Source organism: Peromyscus maniculatus, chromosome 11 (assembly GCF_049852395.1).
Source record: "Peromyscus maniculatus bairdii isolate BWxNUB_F1_BW_parent chromosome 11, HU_Pman_BW_mat_3.1, whole genome shotgun sequence".
In the NCBI taxonomy this organism is placed as follows: Eukaryota; Metazoa; Chordata; class Mammalia; order Rodentia; family Cricetidae; genus Peromyscus; species Peromyscus maniculatus.
Genome location: NC_134862.1, coordinates 33,072,154 through 33,098,168, shown reverse-complemented (window position 1 = coordinate 33,098,168; position 26,015 = coordinate 33,072,154). Strand labels below are relative to the sequence as shown.

At 39.6% G+C, this 26,015-nt stretch overlaps 1 protein-coding gene across 2 annotated transcripts in view; it reads left to right on the top strand.

Moving 5' to 3' along the window:
- Positions 1-22,311, top strand: part of Dpp10 (dipeptidyl peptidase like 10) — a 720,356-nt gene extending 698,045 nt beyond the window's left edge. For both annotated transcript variants that reach the window (XM_006980956.4, XM_076547250.1), the window contains 7 exons: positions 2,132-2,326; positions 3,620-3,674; positions 11,262-11,361; positions 11,609-11,667; positions 11,791-11,863; positions 16,306-16,379; positions 20,016-22,311. In XM_006980956.4, coding sequence (XP_006981018.1) covers positions 2,132-2,326; positions 3,620-3,674; positions 11,262-11,361; positions 11,609-11,667; positions 11,791-11,863; positions 16,306-16,379; positions 20,016-20,150 — 691 coding nt within the window. In that variant the 3' untranslated portion in view covers positions 20,151-22,311. The remainder of the gene's footprint in view (positions 1-2,131; positions 2,327-3,619; positions 3,675-11,261; positions 11,362-11,608; positions 11,668-11,790; positions 11,864-16,305; positions 16,380-20,015) is intronic.
- Positions 22,312-26,015: the final 3,704 nt, after the last annotated feature.

Sequence of the window (26,015 nt, the reverse complement as noted above, 5' to 3'; positions counted from 1 at the left end):
TTCCTTCCTTCCTTCCTTCCTTCCTTCCTTTCTTTCTTTCTTTCTTCCTCTCTTTCTTTCCTTCTTTTTTTCTCTCTTTCTTTCTCTCTTTCCTTCTCTCTCTCTCTCTCTCTCTCTCTCTCTCTCTCTTTCTTTCTTTTTTTCTTTTAAATATGGTGACCTAGCAGAAGCATATTGATAAGGATTGTTTAGTGGGTTGGTGTCTCTGTATGAGCACATATGTAATGGTAGATGAAAGATGATCTGGTAATTTTCCCCTGAAGAGTGAGTTGTTGGGGGAGGATTCTTGGAATGTAGCCCCAGTAACAATGGGGATGTTTTCAGGATGAGGTATTTAGATGCTTTTTAGATCAATCACATGGGTGACCCTCCTGTGTAACCTGTGCCTAATTTTGTTCCTAGTTAAACTAGATGAAGATGATGAGGATGGTGTGATAATGATGATGATGATGGTTATAATAGTTATAATGAAGATGATGATGTTGGCAACAAGTGATGTTGATGGTGATAGTTGTGTAAACTGATGACATGGCCATGACTCTTCCATGGTATGGCTAAGGGGAAGGTTTTGGGGTTTGTTGTTGTTTGTTTTAAGACATGAGGGAGAGAACAGCTAGAGACATCTGGAAATGTCCAGAGCAGAGAGAGAAAGTAGAATGAACATGTCCAGCAAATTGGATATGGCCATGAGGGAGGCAAGAGCAGAGCAGAGAAAAGATAAACAGGCAGAGCAAAAGAGGAAGATGAAGCAAGCATGGGCAAAAGATAGGGCAAAAAGAGGCAAGTGGCAAAAAGAAAGCCTAGCTAAAATAGCAGAGTTATAAGGAGAATTCTCAGCATTGGTCGGGGGAACCCTTGAGCTGGAGAAGCTTAAGGTAGGGAAGGAGGTGACAAGAGCTGACAAGAGTTTGGAACACCCACATGGATTTTGAAATGTGTAACAGGTACTTGTGATACTGAGGAAGCCTGAATGTGAGCATGTGCTTTGGTATGCCAATAGGCACCACGGATAGCCATTTGTCCTTTCTGTCAGCTGTGAGGGAAATAATTCCTTTGGGTAGAGAGGAGCTGGCTTCACAGTTCCTGAGGAATGCTGGCTTTCATCTAACTGTCAGAATTTTGGGAAATGGGGTTTTCTTACGACTTGAAAATAGATTAATGATGGTTATGATGATGGTGAGAAACATGATGATGATGATGATGATGATGATGATGATGATGATTGTGATGATGATGATTTTTGTGGAGGTATGCTAGAGATGAAAAACAAGATCTCCCACTATTTAGACAAGTCCTCTGTGCTGAGTCATATCCCCAATGCATGTGATTTTTATGGGAAGCTCCCTTTCTGTATTTTCTATAGTCTAAAAAAAAAAAAAAAATCAGCACTTGAATCTGACAGTGTAAAGTCATGCTACCTCTCCCCAGTGGAGAAATGATTTAAGTTCTGTAATTTTCATGTCCACCTTGACATCTGGCTTTCAAATTTTTCAGACATTTGTTTTTCTGCTTCCTTTCCTGGCTGTTAGCTTGAAGGCTGAAAAAGACTTCTCCCTTTACTGTTTGCTTAACTTCTCGCTGAGAATTCCATCATGGACAGGAAGAAAACCCTCAGGAAATATTAATACAATATTTTCTTCAGAGTCTAACATTCTTTAAGGTTGTACACTTCCTGTTAAATTATATGAAGTTTTCATGGCTGAGTTAGTGCTCTATCAGACCCTTCAGCTCTTGCAAACCATAGGTAAGACATCTATTTCTAGAACCCCATTGAATACACCCAGTAAAAATAGACTTGTCTGTCAGGTTGACAGTCATTCTTCAGAAAAGCCTTTTAAAAGGACCACATATATTCTCCATCTTTTTCTCTTTGAAAAATGAGTTAAACCAGGCTCAGCTATGCAATTTTAAGGCATGCTTACAGCTCATCCTTGGTACTCTTCATTTAAAACTTTATGTAGGGAAAATGGTTTGTCATCAAGAATTAACCATTAGGCTTATGAAGAATTAACCGAAATGTTAATAGCCATCATAGATGATTTCCATAGTGGCTAATCAGTTAGTATGAGGTGAAACCTTCTACCAAACTGCCAATTGCTTTTCATTTGATCAAGTATGCTCACATTTGCAGGGATGAAGAACCAGGAGGCCAGATGGTGACAGATAAGTTCCATGTTGACTGGGATTCCGTTCTTATTGACACTGATAATGTCATTGTAGCAAGATTTGATGGCAGAGGAAGTGGATTCCAGGGCCTGAAAGTTTTACAGGAGATTCACAGAAGGATAGGGTCAGTAGAAGCAAAGGACCAAGCCGCAGCTGTAAAGTAAGTTGGTGCATGTCTTCCTGTTGTTTTCCATAACTGCAGAATGTAATGTGGCACATTACTCACTCAGAGATGTCTGTTTATGGGTCTACCAATTTTCTAAGTTGAGCATGTAGCTTTCTTGCATTTTTCAAGCATCTATCACACTTAGTGGCATCATAAAAGAATAATCATATTTATTCCCTATAATTAGAATTTACTTTGGGTTTATGGAAATGTCAGAAGTAGTACACCACTATATCACTTATTGACAGAAATCTACACTGTCTACTACGTTCACAACTAGTTATAATTCTTCCTTTAAAATATAATTACATTTTTGGAAAGTTATTTACAATCTGTGTGTGTGTGTGTGTGATGTATATAAGTGAGTACAAGCTGTGACACAGGTGTAGAGGTCAGAAGACAACTAGCAGAGGTTAGTTCTCTTCTTGAACCACATAGATTGCATGCAGATCATTAGACTTTGCAGCAAGCACCTTACCTACTAAACCATTTCATCCACCCTTAACTCTAATTCTTTAACATCTCAAGGTTACTATTAACATGGGTGGAGTGAAGGTATAATAGGTAAGGTCTTGGCTTCTAGTATACAGAGATCAGCCAGGAATGGTGGGAGGAAGCTAACCCAGCAGGCTAGGGTACACTTGAAGACTCTACATCTGTAACAAGCTCCCAAATGATGAAAAATTGGTGGACTATGGCTTTGAGCAGAAGACTGGGAACTATACAGGCCTTCCATGTAAGGAAAGCCTTTAAAGTAAAGTATTTCTCCTGGTATATGTGAGTGTGTTTGAGTGTATGTGTAGGGATATAAACATATATGCTACCATCAAATGTGGGGGTCAGAAGACAATCTCAGATGTCCATCCTCACCTTTCACTTTATTTGAGACACTATATCTCTTGATGTCACCCCTGTGTACCCCAGGCCACCTTTCCCATGAGCTGCTGGTAAGCTCCTGTCTCTACCTCCTACCTTGCTGAAGGACCTCTGTGATTATAGGTACATACTACCTTACCTCGTTTTATGAGGGTTTTAGGGATTTAAACTCAGGTCCTCACACTTCTTCCCACTAAACCATCACCTCAGCCCATAGTAAAGCATTTCTAAAGTTTTGAGTGTTTGTATAAATGTGATATATATATATATATATATATATGTATATATATATATATATATATATGTGTGTGTGTGTGTGTGTGTGTGTATGTGTGTATAAGTGTGAGTCATAAATTCAGATATGTGATTGAGACAAGAAGGTATAACTATATATATTTTTTGTCCTTTCAGATATTTACTGAAACTACCATATATTGACTCCAAAAGATTAAGCATTTTTGGAAAGGTAAATAGAAATACTGAACATATTTATCCATACACCAATATATATGTATGTATATATAATTTCATTAGTCATGGTACTTTAATTTTCTGTATTACCCTTTAAAATTGCATAATCCATATTGTGTTCATTGACTCACTTATTGGGAGATCTATTTCTCAAGCATGCAGTTGATGTCTGGTGTTAGATATGAGCATTAAAAGGGAGAAACACCTAGGGCTGGGAGCTGGGGGTGTGGCTCACTGGGGAAAGTGCTTATTGAGGTACAAGGATGAGAACCTGAGCTTTGTTTCTAAGAACCCATGTAAAAGCTGAGTGTTATGGCATGTGCCTCTGATTCCAGTGTTTGTAAGAGATAGGAAGATACTGGGAGCTTCTTGCCCAGCCAGTCTGGCTGAATCAGTGATCTCTAGGTTCAGTGAGAATCCCTATGGTGCAGAGCAGAGGACAATACTGAACCTTAACTTCTAGACTAAACTCTCTCTCTCTCTCTCTCTCTCTCTCTCTCTCTCTCTCTCTCTCACACACACACACACACACACACACACACACACACACACACACACACAGAGGGGGCGGGAGGGAGAGAGAGGGAGAGAGAGGGGGGAGAGAGAGAGAGAGAGAGAGGAGGGGAGGGAGAGAGAAACACAGTTGCATTAATATTTAGATGTAACAGCTAAAAGGAAGTAAGAAGATTTGCTCTATTTCATTCTGTTTCTCTTAAAGTGTTTTGTTGGTTTGATTTAATGGTTTTTGTTGTTGTTGTTGTTTGTTTGTTTTTTGTTTTTTGAGATAGTCTTACTGTGTAGCCTATGTAAGCCTCAAAGTCATGAGCGTCCTGCCTGGGTGTGTCAAATACTGGTATTATTTCAGGTGTTAGCCACCACACCCAGTGGGGATTCCTTGTTTCTGAGCTACTGTTAGTGCCTTGGAAGGCACATGTTCCCATTTTAAGCAGCCTTGAAAGCATGATAGCAAAGAGTAGGAAGCAGCCTTGGAGGGTGGAGCAACCCTCCAGGCTCAGCTTGGCTCCACCCTCCTTTGCTGTGGCTCTCTGCTCTAAGGGAGGGGTAAACTTCTGGGTTTCAGGTTCTTGTTCCCTCTTCATGTCTAACTCTCCATCTCTCCTTTTTGTTTTTTCTCAGTGAACTATATTTTCTGGCTCCGTTGCTCTTTTTTTTTTTTTTTATCTATTTCTCTCTGTTTGCTATTTCACGAGTTTCTACACTTATCATTATTTTCTACTTTAAAAAAAATCATTTTCCTCTCTAGCTGCAAGTTAAATGCCTAAGGTTATTTTTTCTTTTTAGCATTCTGCCTTTGAGATGCAAGCATTTCTGACAGAGCACCCCTGTGAGTTACTCCCTAGGGTCACTCCCAGCAGCTCTGTTGTTAAAATTTACTGTGCATATGTCTTAAATCCCAACGTGTTCCCCCCCTCCCCGAGTGTTTTTATTATTTTACTCTACAGGAATGCAGTGTTGACATTCTTCTGTTTTACCCTTAATTGTAATAGAGTTGTGGTCTGTTCATTGATTGAATTACAGAAGTCATGTGAACTACCAGTTGATTTATAATTACAGAAGAAATGACTTTGAAATATTACATGTTCCTAAATATGTTGCTATCAAATACATTCCAAATAGTCAGACTTGTCCATCATGGAGTCTCTAGTCATAAACTTACTTAATGATTTATTTAGTTTCCAGTGTCTGAGAAGGGTGCATCAGCTCTTCTCATTATAGAAGTGAACTGGTCAGTTCCCCTTCAATTAGTCCCCACAGTACACTTTTCAAGATCATTATTACTCCCAGTAAGTGCAGAATGAATCTGTCTTCTGGTGAATTATAGCTTTATTGTTTGTTGTGAATTTGTTCATCTCTATGGATGATGTGTGTGTGTGTGTGTGTGTGTGTGTGTGTGTGTGTGTATGTGTGTGTGTGTGTGTGTGTGTGTGTGCCATGTTGTATATATGGAGGCCAGAGGGTCATTTGTAGGAGTCACTTCTTTCTACTTATCATGTGGGTCCCGGAACTCAAACTCAAATCGTCAGCCTTAAGGACAGGCATCCTTGTCCTCTACAACATTTCAGTGGGCATACTTATTATTTCTTAATAAAGAGTTTTGTGGTGGGGTTGGGGGGGTTCTACAATTCTGAAGGAATGGGGGGAGGCAGCAAGATGGTGAGAGGCTTGAATTTCTGAGTCCTCTCCCACTTACCTTGTAAAGGAATATTCTTTTCTTTGTCTGGAGTTAGCTCGTCAGTTTGAAATTAAAATTTTTATTAAATAATTTTGCAGTAAATTCCTTTGAGGACAAATAAATTATCCACAAGAAACAGCCTTTATCTAGTTTATAAAACTTATTTTGCCTTCCCATTAGAGTATTATTTTATATGTGTACACACAGGTGCACACACATATACATGACAAATATTTCACTGTAATGTTGGCCCCTAAACATTATGTCTGATGTGTTTATTTTAATGGCCTTGTGAATGATGGCTTTCTCTACTATTTGCTAATTGGCTTAGTAGAATAATGAAAAGATTTTAGCAGCTATGTGTTTAACTGACCATGTGTTTTTTGTTTGTTTGTTTGTTTGTTTGTTTGTTTGTTTTACTCAGTAATTAGACTGGAGGCTTGGAGCAATGTTAGTTTAAATTATACTCTTTGGAACCTAACTTTACCTCACCTAAGTATATAATCATGTTTTTTTTTTTAATTTTATTCTTTAAAACAAAAATTCTTAGTTGTGAAAGGTCACAAAACTCCTGAATCATAACTTTTCTGACTTGTTTTCTTTTGAAGAATGTTTGATATGAGTTGAGCCTGCATGAAAAAAAAAGTAAGAATTTTATAAACATCATTCTAGAAAACAGCATAACAGTGATCACTTAACAATGAAGGCAATATGATTAATTTACTCCAACCAATCCTGTGTACTCTGTAACCAGCACTTTTAACAGAGCTATATGGGGAGCAGGAAAGATAGCTCAGCATTTAAGAATACACATTACTCTTCCAAAGGACCTATGTTGATTTCCCAGAATCCACATCAGCAGGCTCACAATTGCTTGTAACTCTTCCTGAAGGGGATCTGATGTCCTCTTTTGGCCTCAGTGGGCACCCAAACTCACATGCATCCACCACCACCACCACCACATACACAAACTTAAAAATAAAACAATTTTTAAAAGAGTTAAGTGGGCTAATAATAAAACACAGAAAAGATCACATTATTGAATTGCTGGTTGTTATAGAGAAATAAATGGAAGATAAGCAGTAAAGTATCAGATGGTGTGAGGCAGAAAGACAGTCATAGATGGGTGATGAGGCCAGTTTAATGTATTTATGTTTATTTATTATTGGTGTGTGTGTGTGTGTGTGTGTGTGTGTGTACACATGTAATGTGTGGTGCATTGTGGAGGTCAGAGGACAGCCTTTTGCAATTAGTTCTCTCCTTCCACCTTTGAATGGATTCCAGGGATTGAACTCAGGTCATCACACTTGCACAGCATGTGCTTTACCTGCTGTCCTTTCTTTCCAGGAGAAGTTGAAGTAAAAATCTCCCAAAGGAGATCTTGCTGGCATGAGACCAAACAGTAAAAATCAAGGAACATGGCTTTCCCAGGGCTGGTCTTATGCTCAGAGATAACAGAGTAACTATAATGCATATTAAACTTGACTTACAAAGAGGGAACCTATACTTACAGTTTTGCATCTTGTTAATTGCAAAGAAACATGTTAAAGCATGAAACCAGCTTAAGCCATTTCTGGGGTTTGTAAAAATGTGTATAATCAGAGGTAAAACATGACTCAGTGAGCAAATATTTTGTCACATAAACAGGAGAATGTGAGTTTAAATTCCTACAACCCATTTAAAGCTGGAGGCAGTAGCCCATACTTCTAAGCCCATTGCTACGCCAGGACAGATGCATAGAAGGTCACAGGACAGCTAGCCTGCCTTATTCAGCAATGACCAGAAGTTGGAAGACCCATACCCAAAATTCTTCTCTGATCTCTGCACATGCACTGTGGCACAAAAGCGACTGCAGGACCACACATACAAGCATATATGTATATATGCACACATCATACACCTATACATAGAAAAACATGTGATGACTTATACTTAAGAAACAGATTTAATGCAGAGAAATACATGGCAATAAAATTGTGTTAATTCCAAAATACCAAATTTTAAAAATATTTTTACTTATTGAGAAATGAATGTATATATGCAATATATTTTAATCATGTTTGGGACCCAGAGTCAGACAAGTCCCAGGCAGGCAAACTGATAGAGAAAGGATCTCATAGGTATATTGGTGTACTTTTCACCTCAGTGTTTACAGTTGCCAACCCCTTGACTCTTCTTTCTCCCTGGAACAAAGTCTTGGTGCTCCCCTTCCAGGAGAACTACTGAGAAGGACTTTTACATTTCTGGGGGTGGGGGTGGGGTTGGCACTCTTGTGAAAGAACCAATCAGTTTCCATTTCTTTGTCTGGATTATCCAATCTCCCACAATAGCTAAAACCAGCCATTTCTGGGAGAGGAAAGGAACCTACCCCATTGTCATACAAATACTGCTTTGGCTTTTGCAAACAAACTTTAATTCCAGGTTTGGGTCCTCCACTAAAATTTCTGTGATTGGAAGAGTGCTGATCAACAGAAACCAAACACTGGAATAGTAGAAGCAGAGCATCCCAAACCATTGAATGTTTTCCTCCCCACCCAATGCAAACCACCTTGAATTGGCTGCAGGTCAATAGGAGGAGCCTCTAACTCAGAATCTACCTGAAGTGTACACTGTTTTGAAAATTAAACACAGCACATCCTCATCTAGTGAGAGCTCCTATCTGACTCCCACTGTCTTCCAGTCTGTTTTCCAAAAGCTCTTTCAAGTTCAACTTTTGCCTCAGTGAATAAACATGAAATGATTGAGAGGATGGTGAGCAATTAAAATTTAATTTATTCTAATTCCTGCCAGTGTTGATTTGTTCCGTTAAAAACAGAAGTTATTTCTCTGAAATAAATCAATTTAAAGCAACATTTTAGATTTGATTTTTTAAATTTCACAGCTTTCACTATCATTAAGTCTTAAAGATTATTTAGCTTCATTACATTCCAAATTTTCATATTAAAAAAAATACTGAAACACATCTCCTCGAGAAGTAAGAAGCCAAGGATGTGTGCACCAGACCTAAGGGAGAACTCTAGCAAGGGCATCTTCCCAGGCCCAGGGTCTCATCGAATTTTCATTGAGTGGCTTGTTGGCTACTCCTCTTTATTTCCTCCGCATCTTGTTCTATAACTCTGGGGGATTCTGGGGGGAAACAGAACATAGGAATAGATGGGAGGCATCTTTGTTGCATTAGTATACCGTAAGAACCTGTAACTCAGTGTGTCTAACAAGGGCTGGCAAGAAGGCAAGTGGCAAAGGGGCTTGCCACCAAGCCCAATGACCTGAGTTCAATCCCTGGGACCTACGTGGTGGAAAGAGGTAACTGACTCCTGAAAGTTGTCCTCTGACCGCCACATGATCCAGCGCAGTGGCATGCATGTGTATGCACACATACACACAACAAAATTGAACTATAATAAAAAATGTGTCCAACAGTATCACAGGCATCCCTTTAAAGTTTGTTTAAAATGAAAGATCTTAACATACCTGAACCCCACCTCTCAAGAATCTGAGGCAGGAGAATAATAGGTTGGAGGCAGCTCAGGCTAATAATGATATACTTGCTTAAGAAGGAGAGAGAGAGAGAGAGAGAGAGAGAGAGAGAGAGAGAGAGAGAGAGAGAGAAGAAGAAGAAGAAGAAGAAGAAGAAGAAGAAGAAGAAGAAGAAGAAGAAGAAGAAGAAGAAGAAGAAGAAGAAGAAAAGAAGAAGAAGAAGAAAAGAAGAAGAAGAAGAATGAAAGAGGGAGAGGGAAAAAGGGGAAAAGGAAAGAAAAAAGAAAGTCCCTTGACTCTACTGAATTACACCATTACACATTTACTATAAAAGTTTGTTAGTGATTTTTTTTTTTCTGGATGATACTGTCATGCAGATTTATGTATGATGTCATATATCTCTGTGATAATGTGATTGCTGCAGTGGAGAGTGAGAGATGACATCATTGGACACTTCCTCTGTGTTTGTTTGCTTTTGCTTTTGTGCAAAGAACAACTAAAATCTGCTCCTTTAGCAGGAGTCAAACCTCAGTGCATTTTGAGTTCACAGCCTCACATTGTGCATTCTTTTCAGGATATTGTTCCCATTCTACCTATCAGACACTTGTCACTTCTGCCTTGCTGACCTACCTCAGTTCCTGCACAGTCCTCATCCCATCCCTGCACCTCCAATAAGCGCTGTTTAATTGCTTTTCTATATAGAAATTTGAACTTGCTTCTTCACCACCACCCTCATCTGTTTCTATTTCTTTTCTTTCTCCTCTTCCTCCCCCTCATCCTTCTTCTCTCATCTTCGTCTGTGTCTTCTGTCTTCCTTCTTCCCTTCTCCTTTCTCTCCATTCTTTTCTTCTTCTACTTAATTAGTGCCTTTCCCACTGATGAGAGTTCAGGAATTTAGGTCTCCCCTCTTAATGGTGCCGATGGCAGACATCTTATCAACAGATTTCCCTATAGATAAAAATCTCTTACAACCAGAAGAATCCTGTCTGTTGTATGTCTGGAAGGTTTTCTTTTCTTCTCTTCTTTGTGTAAGTGTTAAGTATGTACATTTGTGTGTGGAAGTGTGCACATATTTGCAAATGTGTACATGCATGGGAACACTAGCAGCTGTTATTCCTCAGACACCATCCACCTTGAGTTTTGAGACAAGACAATCCATGATCCTAGAACTCACCAAGTATGCTAGGTTCAATGGCGAACTAGCTCCAGGTATTGACCTGCCTCCAACTCCCAAACAAGAGGACACTAAGGGTATGCCACCGTGCTCAGCTTTTCAGTTTTTTAATCTTGGGTTTTGGAAGGCCAAACTTGGGACCACATGCTTGTATGGGAAACACTACCATGTGAGCTATCAGTGCAGCCCCAGTCTGCCATTTCTCAAAATCACCATCTCAAATCATCCTTACCCCAAAGAGGATTATTCATCCCATGGCAGCAGATTCTGGTCTCCAAGAGTCAAACTTTGGAGTGACAGGTTCTTAGGCCCTGCAAGGAAATTCCAAGCAGAGTATATAGTTGTGGTCTGTATTTCAAGTGTTTTACCTTCCTTTCATGATTGTACATAATCATCATTATTATTGAGTATTCTATTAGAATACACACCAAATTGTCTTAAAATTATATATAAAGAATACTTCATTTCCCTTTGTTTCATAGTATTTGGAACATTTCCCAGATACATGCTGTGAAACTGTGAATTTTTGTGATATGTAATTAATTTTATATTTTACTTAGTTGTTAAAATAGCCTGTTGTATAAATTTTTAAACAGCTGTTAAATCCTCATATGTACAGAGTAATTTTTTGCATTTCATTCTGCACTTGGCAATTCTGGGGTATGTACATTATTAAACAGTGATCTAAAGGTACAAGCATTGTTAGGAGTCATTATTATAATTTTTCTTTTGCTCAGGGGTATGGGGGCTATATTGCATCAATGATCTTAAAATCAGATGAGAAGCTTTTCAAATGTGGAACAGTGGTTGCACCCATCTCAGACATGAAGTTGTATGGTAAGTATGTCCTACAGACAGTCCTAATCTAAGGTATTGATTGGTGGAGAACAAAATCCCAATGCAGAGAAACTCAATTGAGCTCATTTATCATGTGTTACTAAAGCCTGTTGTGAGTTATCACCTCCCTGATGCAATTGATTTTACTGGAGCATGACAATTACATTTGAAGTACATAAATAAATAATGAAGTAAGGGACAGTTGGCTTCTTCTGATGTTGTCTTTTGTTGCCCCCTTCGGTCGCAGCCTCAGCTTTCTCTGAGCGGTACCTTGGTATGCCATCAAAGGAAGAAAGCACTTACCAGGTAACTAACGTAAAAACAACAACAGCAAACGGCAAAGGACTTTTTATTTTTGATATAAAGATTAAGGTGAATCCTCCCATTCAGGTTTGTCCACACAAACAGATACTTGTGTTTTACTTACAGGCATCCAGTGTACTACATAACATTCATGGTTTAAAAGAAGAAAATATATTAATAATTCACGGAACTGCAGATAGTAAGTATTGTATTTGTTGCTTCTCTCTCACGTGACTCCACGTGAAGCAGTTCATAGTCCTTTTGTTTTATTGAGCCTCTCATGTCCTGTTACAAAAGGACACATCTTACACGTAGGACTTGTTTGCAGAGGGTCCTGCAAAGCTGTTGAAGAGTACAGGAAGTGACATGGAGAATGAGATGTCAGGCAGGAAATAGGAAGGAAGTAAGAGAGTGCTATCCACTATCACTTTCTGATGTGATAGGAAAACTTGATCTCTAATCTTGTAATCATATATACAGCATCCACTGGCCACTTCCAAAGACCTTATTGTAATTAATGTTGACTAGAAAACAAAAAGTTTTAATGTCAAGATGTGGTTAAATCAGCGATCAGATGAATGCGTGTGGTGTATGTGTGAGCATATGTGTGCATGTGCCGGGAACGGCCTCCATGTTTGCATATGTGTGTCTTTTAGTTATAATTAGGTTAAGGAGCTATGAGGTCTAAGAGCCATGCCTTAACCTGGGTTCCCACCTGAAATAAAAACCAGACCGAGGAGAACAGTAATGGACTCCACATGGAGCAGTTCATAGTCCTTTTGTTTTATTGAGGCTCTCATGACAATGTAAAATGTAAAAAAAAGAAAGAAAGAAAGAAACAAAGAAAGAAACAAAGAAAGAAACAAAGAAAGAAACAAACAAAGAAACAAAGAAAGAAACAAAGAAAAAGATAAAGAAAGCCTGGTGCAGCCTACACAGGAATTCTTTGTTCTCTTGACAATACTTATGAAAATCTACAGTTATTACAAACTGGGAAGTGTATTCAGAATGATTCCATTACTAACAGCATTGCATGGCGCACAACATGCTTCTAAAGGACGTCAGAGTATTAAGATCATCCACCTATGTCAATAGCAGTCATAGGAAGTCACTTACCGATCAGTAACTATGTGTCAGAAAACACACTAAAAGCACTTAATAATACCTTATTTCTTCTGCACAAACATGTTGTCCTATGGAGTAGCCATTTTCTTAACTATTAAATTAGAGAAATAAGTCATGGGAAAAACAGAACTTTATGTGGAGATTGTTCTGGGTCCTATGGTTCTTATCCCCTTCACTGTGAAGATTGAGCCAACTGAACCAATTATAGTTAAAGATAATGATTTTATCTCTAGACACCACCCTAGAATTTTTTTAGTACTCTTCGAAACCCCTGTACTAATTGTCTTAGTTAGGGTTTTATTGCTGTGAAGAGACACAATGACTATGGCAACTATTATAAAGAAAACATTTAAATGGAGTAACTCTCCTACAGTTTCAGAGGTTTAGTCCATTGTCATCATAACAAGGAGCATGGCGGTATGCAGGCAGTCATGGTGCTGGAGTAGTAGCTGAGAGTACTACATCTTGCAGGCAACAAGAAGTTGACCAAAACACTGGGCAGTATCCTGAGCATAGGAAACCTCGAAGCCTGCTTCCATAGTGACCACTTTCTCCACCAAGGCCATACTCACTCCAACAAAGCCACACCTCCTAATAGCACTCCTATAAGACTATGGGGGCCAATTACATTCAAGCTACCACATTAAGTGGTTGATATTACTGTAAACCATATTGTTTCCTATTTGATTCAGTTTCAGGCCAAGTGCTCCATATACCTCATGTTATATACAGGTTCAGAGGGATGTCTGCCATGCTTGTGCACAGAGCACAGATGCACACATGTCTACATTTACCACACAGTTATAGAGAAACTGACTTGAGGGTGTTTGATGATTTTTAAAATTTATTTTATTTTATTAACATTTTTTAAATTTATTTTACATATCTACTACAGTTTTCCCTCCCTCCTCTTCCCTCGGTCCCTCCCCCTCTCCTGCCATCTTTCCCCTTCCCCATCCACTCTTTCTCTGTCTCCATTTAGAAAGGAGCAGGCCTTTCCCATTGGCTTAAACAAAGCATGGCCCATCAAGTTGAGACAGGACCAAGCTCCTCCCCCTGTATCAAGGCTGGGCAAGGGAATCCAGCATGAGGAACAGGTTCCCAAAAGCTGGCTAAGTGCCCGGGACAGGTCCTGATCTCACTGCTAGGAACCTTACAAACAGACTAGTTATTCTTATTGCCCAGAAAAAAAAATGAGAAATCATCCACTTATTCAGTCACACTTTATTGTCCCAATTAGTCCTTCAAATGAGAAAAACAGCATACAACAGCATTGGAAGCAAAGCAGAAAGCAATTGATTGAAAGCTTATTGGGGACGGGGGTGGGGAGGGGGAGATGGTTCAGTGAGGACCTAAGCTTGGATCTCCAGAATCCAAGTAAAGCCAGACACAGTGGTGCACACCTGTAATCATAGTCCTCCTAAGGAGAGATGGGAGGTGGAGACAAAAGAAGTTCTGCAAGCTAGCTAAGCAGGCAACCTAGTGTGCCCAGAGCCAGACAAGAGACTCGACTCTGCCTCAAATAAGTTGAAAGGCAAGGACTGACACCCAAGGTTGTCCTCTAATCTCTCTATATGCCCATACTCTCTCTCTCTCTCTCTCTCTCTCTCTCTCTCTCTCTCTCTCTCTCTCTCTCTCACACACACACACACACACACCATAATTCTCTCTCTCTCTCTCTCTCTCTCTCTCTCTCTCTCTCTCTCTCTCTCTCTCTGTCTCTCTCTCTCCCCTCTGTCTCACTTCCCCCACAACAATTCATTCGCATGTTTTTTTTTTTTTTTGGTTTTTCGAGACAGGGTTTCTCTGTGTAGCTTTGCGCCTTTCCTGGGACTCACTTGGTAGTCCAGGCTGGCCTCATTCGCATGTTTATCTTTTCAGCCATATCCAAATGTAAACATGATGGAGTTCTTTCCATATATCTTCCCTATTAAAAAATACACATGAATTATATGAGATTATTTTAATCTCATTAATTATCCACATAAGTCTGTATTCACAGTCACATAAACATACTAAGCAAATTATAGTTATTAAGAATTGGTGATTTTTCTTCTTAATTATAATAGGAAATTTCTCAGAAAGATCTTGAGTATATTTTAAATGAATGACTGGAACTGTTTGCCTTCTGCTATATAGAAAGATTATTCTGCACCATAGAATGAGAGCCTAAGGAAGCTCAGACCACTGATAAGGCTGCCCTAGTTTGACAAAGACAGATACAAAATGTTAGCTTAAAGTTATTTATGGAAATCTAAATATATTTATAGAGTGAGAGAAATAGCCTAGGCAGAATACGAAAAAACTGTAGCACAGAAATATGTAAGTGGCAGGGCCAAGCTTTCCTAACTAGCTCAGACAAAGCCATTACTAAATGCAGAGCTCCTGAGATGTGTATTCCGAAGCTTTGAGACCTTACATTCAGACAGAAGGAAGGAGGGAGAAAAAGCAGTTTGTTCTGCATCAAATATTTAACACTGAATAATGAGCAATGTACTGTATCTTCTCAACATGGGACATTCAGTTCTAGTATGAGATTTTAATTATTTATTCATATAGTTATATATGTCGTATATATGTAGGAGTGCACACGCTTATGAAGGCCTGTGTGTGGGTCTAGAGGACAGCTTTTGGGAGCCTGTTCTCTCTGTCCACCATTTATGGGACCCAGTAATTGATTTCAGATTGCCAGACTTCCTGCCTAGCACCCTTTTCTGCTGAGCCATCTTACTGTTGCCCACTTGTAATTTAAAAAAATAATGCAGAGCATCAGTGTCTGGCTGAGTCTAGATTCTAGAAATCCTCAAGTGAGTATATGAAGATATTTCAGTGGATTCGTAGCAGGCAAGACATATATTGTCTTCAATGTTTAACAAGAACAAAATACATAATTTATTACAAAAATAAATTATCCCCCCACAAAATATATCTAAATGACCTCATACAGAATTGGGCATTTAGGTCCCAAGTGTAAGGACCAGGGTTTTGATTCCCCAGAACCCAAGTGAAAAGTAAAATGCAGGCACGGTGGTGTATGCTTATAATCCCACTGTTGACAAGATGCTGAGCAGAGACACGTGGATAAAAGGAAGTTGATGACCAGCTACATTAGCTTATTTGTCAAAGTCCCAGGCCATTGAGAGATAGTGTCTCAAACCAAGAGTGGAAGGAACTTGAGGAATTACAACCAAAGTGGTCCTCTGACTTTCACACACACTCACAAACATGCCTATGCATACCTGCACATAGGAGTGACCACACAAACATACACACATGCATAGAATGCCATTGGATACTTAAATTCACCTTAGTAATGGCTCTTGTGTTGGTGCCCTGTTTTATAATATGAAATGACACTTTACTCTTTTACCTAACAGCTTTCTAGTTAAAATTAATGACGGCTCTTCCAAGTGAATAATGTGTGTAAGACACTTATAGCTCTTTGGAAAATATATTAAAAGTTTCTGGTGCTAATCGATTCATTTCTTTCAAATATCATAATTTAATCTTTTTCAGCAAAAGTTCATTTCCAACATTCAGCAGAATTGATCAAGCATCTGATAAAAGCTGGAGTGAATTATACTCTTCAGGTAAGCCATCATTCCAGAAAAAAAGTGCTCGTGCTCATCCTCAGGTTTCCATCAGCATTCTGGAGGTCTTAATGGGACCTATGGCTTTGGATCTGTAGCAAGGAAGCATCACGTTAGTTTCAGGAGCTCATGGGAAAGTAAAACCGTTCTTTAAAAATGTGTGCGTGTGTGTGTGTGTGTGTGTGTGTGTGTGTGTGTGTGAGAGAGAGAGAGAGAGAGAGAGAGAGAGAGAGAGAGAGAGAGAGAGAGAGAGAGAGGAGAGAGAGAGAGAGAGAGAGAGAGGTACAGGGTGTGTGTGGAAGTTGCAGGACAACATCAGAGCAAATATCAAATGCCATAGCTTCATGCTCATCATCCAGAGGATATAATGATGACATGGCATGGATTTCATAGGGCTTGATCAAGACATGTCCCTGTGTCCTTGCCGGGTAAAGTTCACATAACTGATTTTGGGGGCTGGCTGTGTTCACTGTGTCCTCTTCCTTCACAAGGCATTCTGTGTTTCTTGTATCTCTAAACTAACTAACTAACTTCTGGGTTCTCCATTGGCTTCACTCTCATAGCTTTAGGCATTAACCTCACAAGGGTGAGAAATGAACCTGGTCACACACAAACTGACCTGTCATTATTCTTTGAAGGCTTCTGGACTCCATAACTCTCCACAGGAGCAAAATCAGAATCATATGGCCAAACCCCAAGGTCCCAGCTAGTGTGAGCTGTAGCTGGGCCTGTTTTAACCACAGCTGCACCTTCTCTGTTGAGTGGTTTGGGGGAGTTAATCTCAGGAAAACAAGTTTGCAGAAGGCCCTGTGTGAAGTCACAGTGCCCTGGAGCTTTCTTCTCAAGGAAAACTCTCTAAGAGGTTACTTCTTATGTTTCTGAGCCTGATATAGCTGTAATCTTTTTGCTTTCTGACATGCCCTCAAGGTATGTGAAAGGATCCTAACCTCCTACAGAGACAAGAAATACTAACCTCCTTTGCGCTTTGCATTTCAACTTTTTGGACCCGTCTTAAAGAAGTATATCACCTTGGTTGTAAAACTGACCAGAAGATTTGTGGACATTTTAAAGTTGCATGAAAAACAATGATACATAATTGCAAATTCTCTCAAGTAAGCATGTTAGGTAAAGAGAGGTCTGGACCTTATATTCCAGAAGATAGTACATGTTTAGTCAAGCAGACTACAATGTTTAGGCCACAGTAGTCAACATGAACATGGAGGACTCTTCTATTTGAACTGAAAAGCCCTATTTTACATGATTTTTTTGTTTTGTCTTGGTGAAAAATGTTCCTGAAAGGCACAGAATCTTCTACTAAACCTTCTGTAAGGCCGATAGACTGATTAAAACTTCAGTGATTGTGGAGATAGTGGAATGTTTGAAATGGTAAAAGTCCATCCCCAAGTCACTTTGGGCTGCTTTGGCCCTCTTAATAGCCATTTTCTCCTTTGTGTGTGAGCTAATGTATCTGTAAGCACTCTGCAAATCTTAGGAATGTACAAGCATCTAGTTCCCACTAACTGAAAGTCTAAAAATGCCATCTGGTAGCATCTATGGTATATGGCAGACATTTCCTCACTGCTAATGGAAAAGCACAACTCTTAACTCAAAGGGAATAAATGATAGTTTGTTAGGGAGCCAAGATATGAGTGACCATGGCCTGGGAACATTTAGCTTACCCTGCTTCTATGTTCTTCAATGTGGAAGCAGTTTCATAAAAGTAGTACCAAGAAAGCTACAAATCAAGAAATTTTAAAATACATTAGTGGAGACACTAGAGAAATAGGTTAAAACAAGATGGGTGAATCTCAACTATAGGCCCAGTTACTAAATGTTCACATGCTTAACCCTTCCATGTGTGGAGGATGACAGGCAGCAGAAAGAGAGAGACTGACTGGGCCTGGCATAGGCTTTTGAAATCTCAAAGCCCACCACCAGTGACACACTTGACTCCAACAAAGGCATACTCACTCCAACAAGGCTACACCCCCTAATCCTTCTAATCCTTTCAAATAGTGCCACTCACAGGTGACTAAGCATTCAAATACATGAGCCTATGTAGGTCATTCTAATTCAAATCACCACATTCTACTCCCTCAACCCCATATAGGCTTATAGCCATATCAAAATGCAACAATTCACTCAGTCCAACTTCAGAAGTCCCAATAGGCTCTCCTAGTGTCAATACTGTTTGTAAGTCCAGATTTCTAAGTCTCCTCTGAGAGTCTTGGCAGCCAAAAGTCATAGATCAGGGTGAAAAACTCTCAGCTACTTCTCCAGAGAGTGGCCTGACCATGATGCTGTCTGGAGGAATATGGAAGACTGTGGGACTTCAGACTAGAAAAGGAGTTGAAAGTTTTAAGAAAAATTTACTGGGCCATCCTAGTAAGAGCATGAAGACAGTGGTGTTGAGGGTGATATGGGCAGTTGGGGCATAGAGCAAGACGTTTTCAGAGGGGAAGGTGTCAATAAGTGGCCTAGAGACCATTCTTGTGATTTTTTTTTTTTTTGCAAAGAATGTGGCTTCTTTCTGCCCTTGTCCTAAGAAAATAAAAAACTAAAAAAAAAAAAAATGCCTGAGACTAAATTGAAGAGTTTTGAGTCATTGCTTGAAATCAATGAGATTTCAAGACAGCCTAGTACTGCCTATGTCATGTGGTTATTAGTGGTCACTGTTTTGCAGAAATACAATGAAAAAGAGCAATTGGAGCAAGGAAAAAAAATACAAAATGTACAGTTTAAGGAGGAAAAGAGTACCAGGAAATATCATGTAGAAGACAGAAGCTACAGTGCTCAAGGAGCTAAAGTTTAAAGAAAGGATCGATGCTGAAAGTTTTATAATGCTAAATGAGTTATAACCTCAGGGCAAGATCACAGGGCTGGTACCAACTTTTGTCTTGGTCGTTGTTCTACTGCTGTGAAGAGACATCATGACCAAGGCAATGCTTATAAAGGAAAGTATTTAATTGAGAGCTTACTTATAGTTTCAGAGGTTAATCCATTATCATTGGGGTGGAGAGCATAGTATGCAGACAGACATGAAGCTATAAAAGTAGCTGAGAGTTCCACACCCTGATCCGCAGACAGCAGGAAGAGAGAGACTACCTGGGCCTTTGAAATCTCAAAGCCTACCTCTAATGCCACGTGTCCTCCAACAAGGCCATGCCTCCTCATCCTTCTAATTTTTTCAAATAGTGTCACTCCCTAGTGACTGTGCATTCAAATATATGAGCCTATGGTAGTTATTTCTATTCAAATCACCACACAAGGGGTCTGTCAATGGCTCAGATTCTGAAATCTAAATAGAGATCCTTTTTATAGATTTCAGAGAAAAGGAAGACACCCCATGCTAGATGGCTGATGAGTATCCCTGCTTCAAATCTGGTTGTTTCTGGTTCTCATGCTGCAGGAGAATGGGAAAGATTCAGCTTTTCAGCTAACATGTGTCCATCATACCACATTTAGCTTCTGATTGCTTAGAGAGTTTGGAAAAATTCCCTTGGGGGAGTAAGTATATAAAAATCATAGGAGGGTTAGGATAGAAAGAGAAAGAGACAACTGCAGGTAGTGTAGCTCCAGTAGACCTTAGCCCAAGCTAACAGAAACTTGATTTTATCTTTTTTTTTAATGTCATAGGTCTATCCAGATGAAGGATATCATGTTTCTGACAAGAGCAAGCATCATTTCTACAGCACAATCCTCAGATTCTTCAGTGATTGTCTAAAGGAAGAAATATCCGTGCTGCCTCCAGAACCAGAAGAAGATGAATAATGGACCCTGTTATACAGAGCTGAAGGGGATATTGAGGCTCAAAGAAACCGAACCAAGAGACTGTCATGTTGTAGACACTCCAGAATTCCAAGGGCAGCTTGAGGAGATGAAACTGGAACAGCACACTCAGAGAGTGAACTAGAACTTGCAGGCGGATGTCCTCATCTACTGTGCTGCCAAGGGTGCAGAAGGTGTTCCATTGTGATGGGAAGTTGCAAGGGTTGGTTTCCTGGGAAAAAAATTAGTTTCACATTAAAGTAGGAATAGTGCATGTTTCCTTCCGTTATCCCCTTTTGTTCTGTGACTAGTTACCCTCACTTTGATTTCAGTGACCACAATCACCTTTGCATAAAGTGCATAACGTACCATCAGTACCACAGTCCCTGATCTTTGATGGCTGAGCTGAAATCTAACATGTTAATGTATCTCTATAATAAGTGCAATTCTCTCATTGTCTATTATTATGCTTAAGAAAATATTCAGTTAATAAACAAAAAGCAGAGTATTTTACATAAAGTTCTGTTTTTAAAAAGGCATTATTAAATGAGTCAAGGCTATGTAGAAATGTGGATCTCAGCACCTTCCAAAGTTCAGGCAGTTGTCAGTAGGTAGAATACCTTTAAATCAACACACACGAGTGTATGTCTCACAATATAATATATATACACGCACGTGTGCATATGCAGACAATGAGTCTATCTATACGTTACTCATGCTACAAAGGGTAAACTTTAATGAATTACAATGGATACTCTTTTTCCAGGCTGCAATGTGGACGCTTCGTTTACTGAGCCAAATAGGAGCCCCTTTTGTTTCGAGTTCAGATTCTAGCAATTGCTCCCCTATAAATGTTTGGGTTGTGTTTGGTATTGTTTTTAGTGGTTAATAGTTTTCTAGGTGCAATTTACTTTTTTGAATATGATACCTTGTCACATGTAAATTAGATACTTAAATATTAAATTATAGTTTCTGATAAAGAAATTTTGTTAAACAAATGCAATGCCACTGAGTGGCATTTTGCTCTCTTGGTGGGGAAAGCTTTTTTAAGAACTCGGACCTTTAACTTCCAGCTCCCAGTGCAGTAAAGTCAATTCTCATTTTCATTATAAAAGCAAAAATCTGAATTGTTTCATTGTTTCCAGAGTCAACTTAGCATTCTGTGCCTGTTCGATTCATGTGTTGCTGTTTAATTAAGCCCTTGTGGTAAGAATTAGAAGGGAAATATTTTTTTATTCATTGCCCCCCAAACTCACCAATAGCAGTAGGTGGTGTTTTATTTAAATGGAAGGCACACGGGGTACCAAATTCTCCAGTGTATCAGCTTGCAGCAGTAAGTGAGAATGAAAGATGAACTAAACTGTGTGGAGTTTCAGTCAGGAGAAGGCAGAGGTGATGACGGAAGTCACTGTGCTCTTAGTCCCTATAAGGGATCTCCCAGAAGATGTTAAGAATTGGACACCAAACTCTGATGCTTCGAAAATCCAGGCAGTATCATGTATTTGCATAGCTTCAGATCTGTTCTTAGGGAAAGCTAGGTTCCCATGAAAATCAGGAAGGGAATTTTAGAAGTCAAGAATTTGTCCAATCACCCTCTGCTTCATCAATGGAGCAGCCCAGGATTCTGAGATGTGGTCCTGGGACTCTGAGGCCAGTTCTCCCTCTTTATTCCTCAGTACTTTAGAATTGTGTCTTCTCTGCTCCATTAGATTCAATTTAATATGTGAAAGATGCCCTCTCCAGAAAGACCCATTTTAGGTCTTTTTCAAGGATAGTGAACACATTTTTTTAACAAAATAGGTTGTAATGTTTCCAAGGAAAGTTTTGCCTATTTTATTAAGATGGGAGTTTCTTTTTAGGCTGATTTGAAGTCCAACTGAAGCTTTTTAATCAATATTTTAGATTTCAACCACTAGAGATTTTTATGATGCGAATAATTATGTTGTCTGAAAGATGTGGTTTTATTGAATGTCTATTTGAGTAACATTTAAAAAGTGTTTACCTTTTACTGTTCATCATTTCTCTTGTTTATGGTTATTATCAATGTTTATCTATTTTTTGATTAATTTAATACAGTTTGTAATGTGAAAGTTGCTTGTCTGGGACCACTTTCACCTCAAAGATACCGATGGATCTCACATGAAAACATGATGTTTAACAGGAAGACGGAAAGTTGTCCTCTCTGTGATTTGGGGGGCCTCCGTGACTTGGCCATGCCACACAAAGGAAACGATCACCAGTGTTTTCTTCCATTTTGTGTCATGGCACTATGGAACAGGGTAGTGTAAAACCTTTACACGTTTGCCTCAGTTGCATTCCAATGACTTTATGCATATTTACAAGTTCTGACAGTTTCCTAAGACTTTAATGGCAAACTTTTCACAGGATAATTTTTGTCTTCGTATTAAAGTAAAGCTACAATAGAAACTATCAGTTCTATAGTGAAAGACATCAGGGGTATTAACTCAGAAATGAACATAGTCTTTTGAAGCTCCTTTGAAAGCAAATTTGCTTTTCTCACTTCCATTTAGAGCACTACTTGCTCAGTAACTAGGGACCAAGAGAAGTATATCGGTATTTCCTCCATTGCTGTGATAAATCACAGTGACCAAAAGCAACTCAGGGAAGCAAAGGCTTATTTTGGCTTCTTTCCAGAAGGCAGCGAAGGTATGGCTGGCTGCAGGAGTATTGAGGCCTGGCTCCCTGTCACAAAGCAGAGGGTGAACAGGAAATGGGACCAGGCTGTAAACCATCATCTCTCCCCCAGTGGCAGCCTGGTCCCACCTCCTAGAGGTTCTATATCCCCATTCCCTACCCCTAAACAATGCTGCAAACTGAGACCAAGTGTTCAAACATGGGAGCCTGTGGGGAACATTTCACATTCAAACCACAACCAGGAGCAGTTGCACTGCTGTTCTCTAAAGAGTGAAAGGATGGAGATACTGTTCTAAACATGGATCTTAGCTCCCTGAGAGGATACTTCAGCCCAGCATAGACATTCCCATTAAGGGTCTCGTTTATAGAGTTATAAGAATGAGGATTCTTAAGCTCTGGTTGGTTACCGTGTGGAGAATTATCCAATCCATTGCCCTTCAGGTGAGACTTAGGCATTGATTTCTAGCAGGTAGAGAATTATTTGAGCCCCTCCCCCCCATTAAAATGAGAGTTACAAGACTAGAGAAATGCTATATAGGTTAATAGCATTTGCTCCTCTTGTGTACGACCCAGGTACTCACACCGGGGCCTACAACAGCCTGTAATTTCAGTTCCAGCTGCTTTAACACCCTCTTCTGATCTTTGCAGGAACCTTCATGTACACGGGGAACCCACTGAAAAAGCAGTATGTACACACACACACACACACACACACACACACACACACACATACACACACATACACACACACTAAATAAATAAATAAACAAACAAACAAACATTAAATAAAGTTACCTATAAATGAGTTTCTGCCATGTGTCTTGGATCTGGAAGGCGCATGACTTCTGTTTCAGAACCATGCTCTCTTTCCCTCCCCATACGACCTGACAACCTTTGCCTCTTGTAGCAACCAGGATTTCATAAGTGTGATCTGATCTCCTGGTTGTGACAACTGACCTCTACATTCTGGTTTGTGAATTCTCTAACAGAAATGATGGCGGCTAGAACCCATAATCATTACTCACACAGCACCTACCTACGTGCAGGTCTAGCTCCTCCGTTGAGGCCCAGTTACTTGAAGACGGTGGCAGGTAACTATTGCCCCTCCTGCATATGTGATATGTGATCCTGGGAAGGGTTCCTGGGTTCCCATTAACCAGAGCTCCACATTCTTGTGTTTCCTCCTCCTCCCACTCTTCTCAGTCTTCACTCTCACTTTTTAGGATTGCTTTCCAAAATTAACTGCACATGTACCAGCTATTGACAAAGGACCTGCTTTTCACAGGAAGTATGCTTTCCACAAGGGCTTATTCTGTGAATACTATGAAATAAGGAAATAACATGAAAATAAAGCTATGGTTTCTTTACTTCTTCCTTTTCTTCTTTTTAAAAATTTTTATGTAATGTTATGTTATGTTATGTTATGTTATGTTATGTTATGTTATGTTATGTTATGTTATGAGGCAGGATCGCTCACAGTAGCCCTGATGAGCTTGGAACTAACAAGAAAGACCATGTCAGCCTCAAACACATAGGGATCCACCTGCCTCTGCCTGCCTCCCATGAAAACCTCCATGATCAACGTGATTTGAAGATATTCTTTCTATTTAAAATTTATGTAAAGTGCTAAGCATATGCCAAGCAATTCCAAACATGACCTGAGATCTCAGTATTTCCACAAAATACATAAAGAAACCGAGTTTTTATGAAGTTTGCAGCTTATCCACACTTATGTGTCTAAGAAGTAAATAGGTTAAGTCACAGCCGCAGTTAGTTGAGAAGCCTATGTTCATGGCTGCTCTGCTTTGCATTATTACTAAGTTAATAAGAAAAAAGTAAAGTTGTGTTCAGCTCATCTGAGTCACAATGCTAAATATTTGCATTCACAGTCCTGGGTATTTTTCCAAATAACTCATTGTTTTCACTTCCACAAGTCAAAGCCTTGCTCAGCCTACTGCTGAATTCTCTAAAGTCAAGAGGACGTGTGCATTATAATATCGACGTGTTTATTGAGAGCTGAAGGGATAAGGAGATGGCTCAGTGAACCAGAAGTATTTCCATAGAAAGCTTGAGCTTTTCCAGCACCCAAGTACAGAATTGAGCTGGATGGTCGACTTGTAGTCCTGGGACTGGGAGAAAAAGACAAGAGCATACTTGCTGGCAATACAGCCTGACTGAGTCAGAATGGGTGAATGATAGGTAAAACTCATGAACCCTTTCTCAGAAAGCAGTTAGAGAGAGACAGAACATACCTGAAACCAACTGATTTCTGGCTCCGTACACATTAATGTGGTGGTGTTGGGGGACTCTTAAACTTTTAAACTGGAGATATATAAGATTCATCCCTACTTGTAAACTCAGGCTCAAATGGCCATGGCTGTATTCCTGAGGGGTCATTAGTAAGTAAGTAAAGTATGTAAACTCTTGTGCAGGCATTATTTATTCCATAGTCATGCCAGGGGGACGCCCATGGATTTTTGTTGACAAAACTCCCAGGTTTGTAAACATGAAAGTCTCACACCATCTTTATGCTACACACCCAGAAAAACAGATTTTGGTGCTTAGAGTCAGAGCAGACACAAACTTGCATTGCCTCCCACAGTCAAGCACTGAAGGAAAAAGATTTGTTTTTTACCACTGATCAGATTTGTTAACAACAATCTAGTTCATTCTCCAAGATTCCAGCAATTGATAGAAGAAAAAATATTTAAATAAAATGATATAACACTTCTCATGGCTCCTTGGGTAATGCACTTGCCCTATACCTATGGAGAACTCCCTGGAAGCCACATAAAGTTGGACACAGCAGCACATAAATAATCGCAGCGCTTGTGTGGTGATTTAGGAGGTGAAAACAGGAGAAACCCAGAAGTTCCTAGCCTGACTAGCATGTTAAACACAATGGAGACCAACAAGATACCCTGTCGCAAACACAGTGGTAGTCAAGGACCAACATCAAGTGTTATTCTCTTACCTCCATTCACCCACACACACAAACTTCTGTACTACAATTCCCTCCTCTGGCTGTTACTGCCTTCAGCCTTTTTCTTCTCCCAGCATGAGATCTTGGGGCAATTCTAATTTCTCTGGTCCACTGTTTTAACAATCTGATCAGACTGAGGGATACAAGTGTCTCTTTAGAATCCCTTCATTTCCTGTCAGCCTGGTTACCCTAGCACCATTTTAGCTATTTGACGTAAGTTTAGTGTGAGA